General features: G+C 35.2%; 1 protein-coding gene across 2 annotated transcripts in view; it reads left to right on the top strand.

Annotated features, from left to right (window-relative positions):
- The window catches only part of POF1B (POF1B actin binding protein), a 74506-nt gene that overhangs the window by 46563 nt on the left and 13836 nt on the right, over positions 1-14107 (top strand). For both annotated transcript variants that reach the window (XM_047764554.1, XM_047764555.1), the window contains exons 7-10: positions 113-243; positions 5456-5483; positions 6845-6919; positions 13306-13398. In XM_047764554.1, coding sequence (XP_047620510.1) covers positions 113-243; positions 5456-5483; positions 6845-6919; positions 13306-13398 — 327 coding nt within the window. The remainder of the gene's footprint in view (positions 1-112; positions 244-5455; positions 5484-6844; positions 6920-13305; positions 13399-14107) is intronic.

The raw sequence follows: 14107 nt of genomic DNA, 5'->3' as shown, positions 1-14107 counted from the left end.
TTGTGAAGTTACTTGTATTAATAGGTTACTTCACTTTTTTTCCTTTCACATCAAAATATCTGTGAACTTGAAACACAGTATTATTTTTAATTGTGATTTATGTTTTCTTCAGGTGATAATGCAGGATGATGGCCCTGAAAAATTGGACCCCAAGTATTTTGGAGAGTTGCTTGCTGATCTAAGCCGTAAAAATACGGATCTATATCACTGCCTGTTAGAACATTTGCAGAGAATTGGAGGAAGGTACTGTAAATATATCATTTGCCTTGATGTTGTAGCTTTCAAACATTTTACAATACCCTGGTATTTTGTAATAGACTATTTTTTAGAGCAATTTTAGGCTCACAGCAAAACTCAGGTACTTTCAGTGGGGAAACAGAGCAACTCTATGAGCAGATCTGAGCAAATGTCTTATTTTAAAACTTGATTTACTTTATGAAAATCATCAAAGAGATCATGCAGGCTATTTTGGGGTCAGTAAAGATTTCTATGGACCTTCTTTTGTAATATACTTTGATGACAAATGCAACCTCTTGGACAAGAAGCTCAGAAAATGCACAGCATATTATGACTTGTTTTAACATATTATACTGATAATATAAGATACAATCCCATTGCCAACCCACTACTGTTTATCTTCCACTGATATGTGTTCAATATATGAAGGCCAAGGTTAATACACACTTAGGGTTATATACTATTACCGATGTTATATATTATTTTAACATCATATATCACATATAATATAAGAAATATAAATTATATAAATATGTATATTATACAATATTATATAATAATATACATATTTAAATATATAAATAATTTGTCAACTGTTCATGTGTAGATGAGAGCATGTTACGTCATGAAATAAATTCCATCAGTTATACTCCAAAAATTGCCTTCTACTACGTAGTCACATCATATATGTGGTCATCTGTCAGGCAAAGTCTAGGAAAGCTCCATAAATTCAGAAAAATCTTGAGGATAAAGGAATGTTAGTAGAATTTTTTTCTAATTCAGACTTCACTAACTACATTCTTCTACTTCTTAGAAATCTGTAATCTCTTCTCTATCTCTTTTCTCTCCACTTATTACAATTCTTTGTTTTTTAGCTCCCTCTTCCCTGACTTTTCTTGCTTTCTTATTCATGATTGCAACCATTCTCTTACCATCACCCTCAACTGCTTTGCCTCTTTATTGTCCTTCCCACTTAGCAAAATGTTGACTCTAGATTAGTCTGGCTCACAGCTTTATCTGCTGTTTTCTTTTTTTCTCCATCCAATACTCATTACCCACTACTCCTAAAATCAGGCACTACCCCATTAGTTTTATTTATGCTGGTTTCCTTGGTGCTTAGTGTGATGCTTAATAAATATTTGTTGATTGTATAAATGAATGCCTTTTCTATGTTACATTCATGCAGTTGAACACAGAGAAAAGTACAGCCCCACAGCCATTTATTTGAACTGAAGTCTTTTTTTTTTTTTTTTTTGGCTGGACCCCTGGTATGAGGAGGTTCCTGGGCTGGGAACCAGGAATAGAACTTGTGCTACAGCAGTGACCCTAACCACTGCAGTGCCAACAGATCCTTAACCCCCCACACCACTAGAGAACTCCTAAACTGAAATTATAATTAATGCATCATTTCCATCTTCAGCTAGGATTTAATCACTGTTTTCTACAAATCAACATCCTCTCTCATTACCTAAACAACTATTTCACACATACATTCATTTGCATAAGGTCACCACCTTAAAATCTTTCCCCTCATTCTGAGTAGTTTATTATTTATTGAGTGTCCACAATATGCCAGACACTGGGCCAAGTGCTTTTTTAATATTATCTAATTCACGCAGTAGCTATAGAAAGTTTCAAATGGACACCCAAAGAGAATAAATTATTAAGATCACACAGCTGCTAAGCGCTTGAGATGGATTCAAACGTTTTTACGTATCCTTATACCTATAAACCACAACTAGCTTTTCTGCAAAGCTTTCTCTAGTTATTCACTGTGGTCTAGGTGTTCCTCTTCTATGCATTAATCATACTCTGTGAATATTTCTGTCAAAGTATCACATTGTAAAATCAAGAGCATATAGAGACATAGTCTTAGGTACCCTGATTGTAAATCCAGAGTTCATATACTGGGTTCATGTCCCCACTTTTGTTACACGTTGGATGTGTACCATCAGGCAACTTGTTTAACTTTTTAACCTCTTGTACTTCAGTTTCTTCATCTGTAAAATAGGGATTATAATAACAATGCTTACTTCATTGATTTATTATAAGCAGTAAATAATTTATTTAAGACATGTACTTACAAGCAGCAGGAGCATCATGTGAGAAGTTGGAAATTGATCTAAAGGATCAAAAACTCTGGGTAGGGCCAAGCAACAAACTTTTCAGAGGATTCTGATACCACTGACCTAAGGCCACAAAAGTAGCATATTCTGGGACTAGAACCTATGGGAAAACTTTTTTTCCTTAGGTAAATAAATCACTTAACCTTTCATACTAGATATTTATCTCTAAATTTAACATATTGCAGACAAATTTTAAAACATCAATTTTGAATCATCGAACTTGAAAAGGTGTCAGAATTTTGACCAATTTTAACATTGCTCAAATTTTGCCCTGGATCAATTATGTTTGTGCGACTTACAGGGCAAGATAATATTTGTGTTTGTATTTCCAAAACCAGTTCAGAGCACATGGCCTTGACAAAATTGCTACTTAATAAAGGTTTACAGAATGAGAGCTAAATATATTCTAAATTTATTAATCTCACATTATTTAGAAGTAGACAAAGTAACTGAGCAAGGGAAGTGAAATTATTGTATAATGATCATCCAGGTAAAGGTGTAACCTGCGGTTTTTAAATAACTTCCTCTCATTGAGAGTTTTGATGAATATATAGGGATGACCTAAATGTGTAATTAAGCATGGCAAAGCTTTTTTTTTTTTTTTTTTTTGTCTTTTCTAGGGTCGCACCCACAGCATATGGAGGTTCCCAGGCTAGGGGTCTAATTGGAGCTGTAGCTGCTGGCCTAGGCCACAGCCACTGCAATGTGGGATCCCGGCCACATCTGCGACCTACACCACAGCTCACAGCAACGCCAGATCCTTAACCCACTGAACAAGGCCAGGGATGGAACCCACAACCTCATGGTTCCTAGTCGGATTCGTTAACCACTGAGCCATGCCGGGAACTCTTTTTTTCTTTTTCTTTTCTTTTTTTTTTAAGCACTGCAAAGCATTGAATTTAATTTCAAGAGTAGCTAAAAATACCAAAAAAAGAAAATAGAAATTTAGTGCCTCCACGTTAGTAAACACTCTAGAATGGAGAGGTTCTCATAAAATTTTGGTGCTAATAGTTTCTGTTTGACAGAAGGTTGTCAATTTCTTTCTCTTCATTCCTTCCCTCTCTTCCTCCTTTCTTTTATCATTTTTCCTCCCTATTTCTTCCTTCCTAGGAGGTGAGATTGCATATAGTGAGTATCAGTCTTTTTTTTTCCTCTGCTGCTGTAATTCTAGCCACCACCCCCTTGTGCTGAATAAAGATGTAATCCACACTGACCTTTCCACATCTCCATGCTGTTTTCTTTGTTGCCTCTCTCTCCTTCCTCTTTTGTGTCCACTTGTCTTCTCTTTCTAAATTGCAATTCAGCAGTAAGTGGGCTGGAGGATCAGAATTAAGGGAGGTTGTCCTATGAAACCATTTCGGTTACATTTGTAAATTCCAGTATCAAGTGCTGTTGATTTTTCCTTGTTTTGTTTGTTTTGTTTTCTTGTTTGTAGAAGAAATAAATGACTAGCAATACATGTACTTGATGGCATTGGAATTAAGATTTTAAACACTTTAAAAGGTCTATTACTACTGTGATAATTTCAGTTAACAGTAATGTAGGACTACTATAATTGCACTATGATTCATATTTTTACCTTGTTTTAGCTTCCAATATATACATTCAGTTCCTTTAGTAACACATTAAAAAAGTAGAAGATATTTTTTTTTCTCTAGGGCCTCCCCACAATTTCTATTTTGGGCAATACAGGAAATACCACATATATCATACAGGCGATTGCACATATGCAGTCATGCCCCCAGGAAATGAAATCTTCAATCCTTATTCTCCACATTAGCTTGTATATTTTTATAAATGCATGCAAGAGGTTTTGCACAGTGATTATCAATGTAAGCAATATATTAACTCATAGGCATTTGCTTAGAAGATAAAGGTAGGAGCTAGTGTACCAGCTTATTATCTCTAAAATACTTTTTTGTTTTAGTTGAAGACATGGCAATTACACATCTATGATATCCTGAGGTTGTCTTACTTTAAAATACTCTGTCTTGCTGTCGGAACATGTGTACTGTTTTTTTAGAAGTATGTTCACCAAATGTATTCGGGGCCCAATTTTTCTACTAAGTGCAGAGGGAACAAGTAGGCAAAAATAAAGGCCTGTTGCCACTGACAACACTAGAACTGTATCCTTCCCAGCTTTCACTATTCTCCAAAGGAGCAAGTGTCAGGCTGATAAAACCACTAATAATTCTCTTGCAGCATTTGTCTACCTAAGATGGCTTCACAAAGGGCCTCATGGACATCTTGACACTGGAAATTCTATTATTTCACTAGAATTTTGATCATGTTGCTTAAGGCCATGTCCCTATGTAAACATTTGAATATCCTTTAAGCTTTGTCACTGCCATCTATACTGTAGTGTAGATTGAATGAATTAGTCTTATCTTGCAAATTTTGATTTTGATAAAAAAAAGGTGCGAATAACTAAAGACACTGTAGGGAGAAGCTGTAATCAGCATTGAAAGGGAGTAATACATGGAGGAAAAAAAAAGATTGGAAATAGAGAACCACTATTGTTACTTATTCACTCAGGTAGTACTTATTGTCAAACACTGAGGGCATTTACATCTAGCCGCAAACAGACTGGTGTTAATGGATGGCACTAATTCTGCATGTTCTATTGGTTTATTTGGATATTGTTCATTTTAAATAATTAGCTAGTTCCAGGAAAATTATCTTTATTTTTTTACAAAGTACCATTTTAGTTAGCTTTAAAATTTTCATTTGGGTATTCCCATTGTGGCAAAGTGGAAACTAATCCGACTAGGAACCATGAGGTTGCGGGTTCAATCCCTGGCCTCGCTCAGTGGGTTAAGGATCTGGCGTTGCTGTGAGCTGTGGTGTAGGTTGCAGACACGACTCAGATCTGATGTGGCTGCAGCTGTGGCGTAGGCTGGCAGCTGTAGCTCCGATTTGACCCCTAGCCTGGAAACAAAAGAAAAGAAAAACAAAATAAATAAATAAAATTTTCATTTGGTTTATAAATTGAATTGGTGCTGTAGTAAGAGAAAATAATTACAACACTGGCATTTATTTATATATGATCTATGTATAAATTTTCCTATTGTCTTTTTTTTTCATTCTTGCAGCAAACAGGACTTTGAGTCTACAAATGAGGTAAGTGCAAAAAGAGTTAAAAAACAAATAGAGGTGATAACAAAGCAAATTCTGATATTTCCACTAATAATAATATTGTTTTAGTTTGGTATCTTTATTAGACTGGAAACATATATCAGTGGAAGAAACAATGATTCTTTTGCCTTTAAAGTGATATAACCATTTATATCTTTGTAATGGCTATAAAAATGATAATTGTAAAATAATACTTATTTACACAAAAAATGTTTTCTCAGCTGTCACCTTATGATTTAATTTGTCTTTGCTTATCAGAACATTTAAAAGTTCATTGTTTTAGAAAACTGAAATCAACATTAACCAAATAAATAGCAAATTTTTTTTCATGTTTTTCATAATCTTGTATATCCCACGCCCAATAGCCAGCAACTTGAAGTAAATTTTTTTCAAGTATTAATTCTATTATATATGCACATTTTGTTTAATAATTACTTTTAATGGATAGGTCATCAAATAGAGAAAGAACTGATTTTAATGTAATAAAAAGCACAGTGGCCTCTTTTATGTTTATTTTCATCTTTATTTCCAATGTATTGTTATACTGCATTCATTACAGTACTTCAGTAAGCCCTCAATTGCCTTCATGAAGTATTGACTTCAATTCAGCTTTTCACTAAAAATTTGTTGAAGTTTCTCAGTGTTGTGGTGCCAACATCATAATCTTTCAAAAGTTACCACTGCTGCATGTAAATTCTTAATAAACCCTTATTTTTTTATTTCCCTAAATTTCCATTATTAAAAAGTCAGCCTCTAAAATGTCATATCTACCACCAAACAAAACTTCGAGTTGTTGAAAGATATATTGAAATAAACTGTTAATGGGACATAAGAGATCACCCTGTTGTTTTTAAACTGCTCTTTTTAAAAATAGAAATGGATGATTTCCCACTGTGGCACAGTGGGTTAAGAATCCAACTGCAGTGGCTCAGGTTGCTGTGGAAATATGGGTTCAATCCCTGGCCTGGAGAAGTGGGTTAAAGGATCTGGTGTTGCCACAGCTGTTGCAGCTGTGACTCGATTCAATCCCTTCCCTAGGAACCTCCATATGCCGCAGGTGTGGCCATTAAAAAAAAAAATAGAAATGGAGTATCTGGTTGTCCCCAACTTTTCCCTAAAATTCCTAGAAATCAGGGTTATTTCCAGGGTGTATGTAGTATAATCAGTTTTTTAAAAGTAAGAACTGATAAGATTAGAAGTAAAGTTTATAGCAATTATTACCCAAAAAGTGAAATAATCTTCTGTCCCTAAAATACATCCCTCTGCACAAAAGTCTGCGGACTGCTGACCCACAATTAAAACACTAATGTATATCTGTTAATGGATACACCTCTCTTTTCTTACAGTCGGAAGACATTGAATTGTTGATTCCAAAAGGATTGTCAGAATTTACAAAACAGCAAATTCGCTATATTCTGCAGGTGAGATGGGGACAAGAGCGGCTGTGAATTCAACACTAACAAACCACTAGCCGAAGATGTTTCCTTTAATTAAAAACAGAAAGTTCCAAATTAAAATTCTTTTTCACAAGAGTTGATTATACTTTGATTAAACAAGAGTTACATTATTGTTTGGTCAGACTATCAAACATTAGTATTGAATGACTAGCATTCAGGAAATCATTATAGAAATATTGTTTCCAGCTGTGGAATACCCTTATTCTCTCCTCATTGCTGTAGCACAACTTTACTCTTAATTTATAGGCTTTGCCCTCTTCTTCTCCATTCTACTTTCTATACCCCCCCCCCCACCACTGGCAGTGAGCGATGGAAAGGCCAGTGCCTTGATTTTCCTGAATTGTGGAAGGCTAGTAAATTCTCCTACAATGAAGGAAGAGACAGATCAAGGTAGATGCTAAGGAATTACTGCTAAAAAGGAGAATACAGGATACAATGAACTTCTTCGCCAAACAAAAACTGACTCACAGACTTCGAAAAACTTATGGTTACCAAAGAAATGTTGTGGGGGGAGGGATGAGCCAAGGCTTTGGGATGGGAATGTTGTAAAACTGGGTTTGATGGTAGTTGTACAACTATAAATATAATAAAATTCGTTGAGTTAAAAAAAGAATACACGTGTTTGCAGTAAAGGATTCTAAAGATAATCTAGCTTTGTCTAGTGAGGCAGATTTCTAAGTTTGATATTTGGTCTGAAATCTTTGTGGATCATCCACATATTGGACCTGGCATTATCTGTGAAGCTTAAATGAAATATTTTTAATGGCACACAGTTTGTATTATAAAGAGACAGTGGTGTGGGAAACATATGTTCTGCAGAACATGAATTTTGGAGACATACTAGATTTTATTTCTGGGGATGGGATGTCCATCCAAAGTGCATTCATGGCCTATTTCTTCAGAAAAACTCAGAATATTTACATCAAACTTCCTGAGGAACATTGGTCTGTAGTTTTCTTTCCTTATATTCTCTTTGGTTTTGGCTTCAGGATAATCTAGCTTCATAGAATGAACTGAGAAATGTTTCTTCCTTTTCTATTTTCTGGAAGAAACTGTATAGATATGATATTAACTCTTCTTTAAACATTTGCTATAATCATTTCAGTGAAAATATCTGGGCATGGATATTTATTTTTCAGTAGTTTTAAAAAATTCTAAATTTAATTCCTTAGTAGTTATAGGTCTATTCAAATGATCTGTTTCACACTTGAGTTGTGGTAGCCTGTGTTTTTCAAGGAGGGAATCCATTTCATCTAACTTGTCGAATGTATATGTGTACAATTATTCATAGTATTCCCTTATTATCCTTTTTTTTTTTTGTCTTTTTGCCATTTCTTGGGTCGCTCCCGCGGCATATGGAGGTTCCCAGGCTAAGGGTCTAATCGGAGTTGTAGATGCCAGCCTATGCCAGAGCCACAGCAACGCGGGATCCGAGCTGCGCCTGTGACCTACACCGCAGCTCATGGCAACGCTGGATCGTTAACCCACTGAGCAAGGGCAGGGATTGAACCCACAACCTCATGGTTCCTAGTCGGATTCATTAACCACTGCGCCACGACGGGAACTCCCTTTATTATCCTTTTGACATCTGCAGGATCTGTATTACTATCTCCTATTTAATTCCTAATACTAGTGATTTGTGTTTTCTCTTTTTTTGTCAGTCTTATTGGAGGTTTATCAATTTTATTGATTTTTCTTCAAGGACTATAGTTTAGTTTTATTGATCTTTTCTATTGCTTTCCTGTTTACACTTCCACTGAATTTTTTTTTCCCTCTTGTCTGTATTATTTCTTTCCTTTGCTTGCTTTGGTTTAATTTGCTCTTCTTTTCCTAGTTTTTTGACATAGGTAGTTAGAGTGTTGATTTCAGACCTTTCCTATTTTTTGTTGTTGTTGTTGTTGTTGTTGTTGTTGTTGCTATTTCTTGGGCCGCTCCCGCGGCTTATGGAGGTTCCCAGGCTAGGGGTCCAATCGGAGCTGTAGCCACCGGCCTACGCCGGAGCCACAGCAACGCGGGATCCGAGCCGCGTCTGCAACCCACACCACAGCTCAGGGCAACGCCGGATCGTTAACCCACTGAGCAAGGGCAGGGACCGAACCCGCAACCTCATGGTTCCTAGTCGGATTCGTTAACCACTGCGCCACGACGGGAACTCCCCTATTTTCTAATGTAAGCTTTTAGGGCTATAAATATCCTCTCAGCATGGCTTTAGTTGTGTCTCACAAGTTATGTATTTTCATTTTATTTTTTATTTTTAGTTTTATGTATTTTTTAAAATCTCCCTTTAGATTTCTGCTTAGACTGGTGGATTATTTAAAAATGTATTATTTAGTTTCCAAGTGTTTAGAGACTTTCCTATTGTCTTTCTGCTATTCATCTCTAATTTGATTCTGCTGTGGTCAGAAAATATACTCCATATGAGATCTTTTTTTTTTTCTTTTTGGTCACACCTGTGGAATGTGGAAATTCCCTGGCCAGGGATTGAACCCATGCCACAGCAGCAACCAGAGTTGCTTCAGTGACAATGCTGGATCCTTAACCAGGTATGCAACAAGCGAACTCCTGAGATCATTTTTTTTTTTTTTTGAAATTGTTGTTTTGTTTTATAGTCAAGGATATGGTCTATTTTGATATATATTCCATGGGAACATGAAAGGAATATCTATTTTTGAATGAAGTATTCTATAAATGCTGATTAGATCTCTTGGTTGATGGTGCTGTTGAATTCTTATGTAATATTTTTGGTCATTTTTTGCCAAGTAGTTTTATCAGTTGCTGAGAGAGGGGTATAAAATTCTTCAGTTATAGCTGTGAATTTGTCTATTTCTCCTTTCAGTTCTATCAGTTTTTGTTTGATATATTTTGCAGGTCTGTTGTGGTGCATAAACATTTAGGATTGTTTTGTCTTCTCGGTGGACTGACACTTTTACCATAAAGTAATGTCCCTCACTGTGTCCCTGGTAATTTTCTTTGCTAAGTCATTTTTATCTAATATCAACATAGCATTCCTGCTTTCTTTTGATTAATGTTTGCTCAATGCATCTTTTGTTTATAATGTTTTATTTTCATTATGTATATTTCAATTTTCATTATATTTAAAAAGTTAGGTCATTTTTTTTTTAAAAAAATTACTCTGTCGGTTTCTTGTAACTAGTATATTTAGACCAAGCTGTAATTATTAATACGTTGGGGTTAGATATGCTATTTTTATCTTTTGTTTTCTGTTCACTCTCTCTGTTTTTTCTTTCTCTGTTCTCTTTGTTTTGCTTCCTGTAAATTACTTGAACATGTTTTAGAATTCCATTTTGATTTCTCTCTAGTCCTTTTGAGTATAGCACTTAGTATACCTTTTTTAGTGGTTTCTTCTAAGTATTACATTATATATCCACAACTTATTCCAGTATATTGATGTCAACATTTTATCAATTTCAGTGAACTCTAGAAAACTTTGCTTCCTTTATTTCTCTTTAGCCTCCACATTTATAATGTCTAAAATATTAGAGACACATCAGTATTATAATTTTTTCTTTAATCATGAAATATAATTTAGAAAATGTAAGAGAAGGAAAACCTACTCTATTAATCTATATTTTTGCTTACCATGTTACTTTTTCTTTCTTGATATTCAAAATTCCTCCTTATATCATTTTCTTTCTCTTCAGAGAACTTCCTTAGCAACTTTCTTTTAGGGTAGGTCTGCCAGTGAAAAATTCTTTTCATTTTTTTCATCTGAAAGTATTATTTCCCCTTCATTCTTCTTTTTTCTTTTTTTTTAAGATTTTAATTTTTTCTATTATAGTCGATTTACAGTGTTCTGTCAATTTCTGCTGTACACCAAAGTGACCCAGTGCCCTTCATTCTTAAAGATTTTTTTCATTGGATACAGAATTTGCTGTTGACATTTATTTCAGCGTTTAAAAATGGTGTGCCACAGGGAGTTCCTCTTGTGGCTCAGTGGAAATGAACCCAACTAGTATCCATGAGGATGTGGGTTCAATCACTGGCCTCGCTCAGTGGGTTAAGGATCTGGCATTGCCGTGAGCTGTGGTGTAAGTTGCAGATGCGGCTCGGATCCTGCAGTGCTGTGGCTGTGGTATAGACCGGCAGCTGTAGCTCCGATTCGACCCCTAGCCTGGGAACTTCCATATGCCACATCTGCAGCCCTAAAAAGAAAAAAAGGAAAGGAAAAAAAATGGTGTGCCACTTCCTTCTGGCCTCTTTGGTTTCTCATGACAAACCAGCTATTATTTGAATTGCTATTCCCAATAGTTAAAAGTTTCTCTTGGTGCTTTTAATATTGTAAATTTATCTTCAGTTTTAAGAAGTTTGACTGATGTGACCTGGCATGGATTTCTTTGGGTTTATCCTCTTTGGGATTTTCTGAACTTCTTGAAGTTATATGTTTATGGTTTTTTGTTTTTGTTTTTGTTAATTTGGGAAAGATTATAGCCATTATGTCTTCAAATCTTTCTCAGCTACATCTTCTTTCTTTTTTCCTTTTAAAACTCTGATGACATGAATGTTAGCTATATGTCATATTCCCATTGGTCTCTGAGGCTCTGTTCAATTTTTTTCCAATCTATTTTCTCTCTGATGTTCAGAATGAGTATTTTCTACTGTTCTACCTTCAGGTTCACTGATTCTTTGCTCTGTCCTTTCCATTCTGCTTTTTAGTCCATCCACTGTGGTTTTTGTTTTTTCAGTTATTGAGTATTTCAGTTCTAAAATTTCCAGTTCATTATTCTTTGTAACTTCTATTTCTTTTCTGAGATTTTCTGTTTTGTTGCTGAGACTTCCTATTTTTTATTTGTTTTAAATCTTTGTAATTTCTTGTTGAAGTATTTTTAAGACAGCTGTTTTAAAAGCCTTATCAGATAATTCTAACATTTCTGATATCTTGATGTTGGAAGGTACTAACTTTTTTTCTTATCAAGTTGGTATTTTCCTGGTTCTTGGATGATGAGTACTTTTCTAATTGAAACATGGACATTTGGAGTATTATTTATGACTCTGGATCTTGTGCAGGTCTTCTGTTTTAGCAGGTCTCCTCTTATACTGAAACAAGGGGAAATAGGGGCACTGTTTATTACTGCCAGGTGGGAGTGGAAGTCCAGGTTCTCCATTCTGCCTCTGTTGACACAAGTTGGGGGAGTAGTTCTTTGTTCCTCCTGGGCAGGGGTAGGGATTGTGGTTCTCTACTAGGCCCCCACTGATAACAGCCTGGTTTGGATGAAGAAGAGTGTCTTATTACCATTCCCCTCTTGGCCTCTACTGACACTGCAAGGTGAGTGGCCTCATTTCTGTTGGGCAGTGATGAAAAGTCTTGACTCCACTAAGAATCCTCTGACATGACTCCAGCAGGGAGGTTGAGAGAGAGAGAGAGAAAATCTAGGTTCCTTCTTGGCCTTTAATGGTTTGAGTGGGAGTAGAGTTATAGGTTCTTTTTCTGTGGTACTTGGCTGGAATAGAGTGGTTATTTTCTAAATGTTACCTTCCTTGCTAGGCTACCCTTTTCATGGTACTTTGGCTAGAGAGAGCAGGATTTTCTAGGGACTTTTGTTGTCTGTATCCACCAGTATTTCAGGGTTACTGACTTTCCCAACACTACTCTTATATATGAAGCAAAAAGAAAACCCAGGAACTCACTTTTGTGTTATTTTTCAGCTCTCAGTGTTCCTAACCAGACTTCATTCTTTTTTTTTTTTCATTTTTCAGAGTCTTTTTATGTTTGTTTTATACGTAGAGTCTAGGGCTTTTAGTTATACTTAGTAAGAGGAACAGAGAAAAATATATCTGCTCTATCTTTTCTGAAACAGAAGTTGCCTGTTTTTGAAACCATTTTTCTTTGAAGAAATGAGTTTAATCTAGTGAGAAGGTTTTTCCTCCCTCTTCTTTAAAATGTGAGATGTTTCTATACTTCAAGGTTAAACTTAATTAATATTATATTCTTAACTCAGGCAAAATCCATTCATTTGGCAGCAAACTTAGGAGATGCAATATACTATTTGAAGGTTGACTGCCTCATCTTTTTAATTCTTTAAATAGAGAATAAAAAGTAAATCTGAAAATTTGCTGATAGATTTCTGTGGTGAGAAAGATGATACTTCATCATGGAAAAAATGATAGACCCTTGTACTAATCACATAGCTATGATGGCTTCAGGAATATTGCTTGCATTAGTTATGCATGTTATCGACAGAATGCCCTGCATCACTATTTTAATATTGCCATATCAAAAATGAAACTTAATAAGTTTGCTTGTAGGAAGAGAAAAATAAGATTATTATTACTTATATTGCTTATTTTTATATGCTAGTAAAAATAAACCATCAATTGTTTTCTTCCTCCAGATGAGGGGTATGTCTGATAAATCACTCCGGCTAGTGTTGTCCACATTCAGCAACATACGTGAGGAGCTTGGACATCTTCAGAACGACTTGACAGTAACATTTATTTTGATTTTTTCTTTCCAAAGCCTTTGTTGTTCCTATAACATAGAAATCAAAGCATTCAGGCTACCTTTTAGAAATTTAATACACTACACCAATGTTATGCTCACCTGGATATAGTTTTTTTTCTTGAAACAGTTAATTGGATTTGGGAGAGGAGTAAAGAGCTATTCAGTGTGCAAATGAAAGAAAGTTGGGTGCACACTTATTTATTTACCACTAAGGTAATTTAATGCTTAAAGCCAAGGAATAGTTTGTAAAATTAGAATAATCTGACTCATTGATTGGGAATTTCCTCTTTTCTATAATAATATGGCATACTTTGAATTTCTTTGACTACTTGAAAACTTTTTTCTCCAAGACCATAACCTTTTCTCTTTTCTATTTTAATTGGTGTTCTTCATGCCATCAGCTAGATAGATTCAGAATACTTTCCATACATTAAATAACTCCTTGAGGACTTTGGAGTGGGGTTTTTTGTTTGTTTCTGAGTTCTGATGAAAGCATTTAGACTATAATTTGAAAATTGACCACCTGCTGAGATTAACAAGGAGTCTTTGTAGATTGAAGAAAAACATTAAAAGAATTCAGAAGGCACTGCTTCATTGCACATAGAATTAGTCAATCCATCCAAATGATCAATTTCAATGCAGGCTTTAAAAGTTTCAATCCTCTTGTATCCTATATTTTGATTAACTTTTAA

This window comes from Phacochoerus africanus, chromosome X (genome assembly GCF_016906955.1).
Source record: "Phacochoerus africanus isolate WHEZ1 chromosome X, ROS_Pafr_v1, whole genome shotgun sequence".
Lineage (NCBI taxonomy): Eukaryota > Metazoa > Chordata > Mammalia > Artiodactyla > Suidae > Phacochoerus > Phacochoerus africanus.
This window is presented reverse-complemented; position numbering and strand designations above follow the sequence as displayed.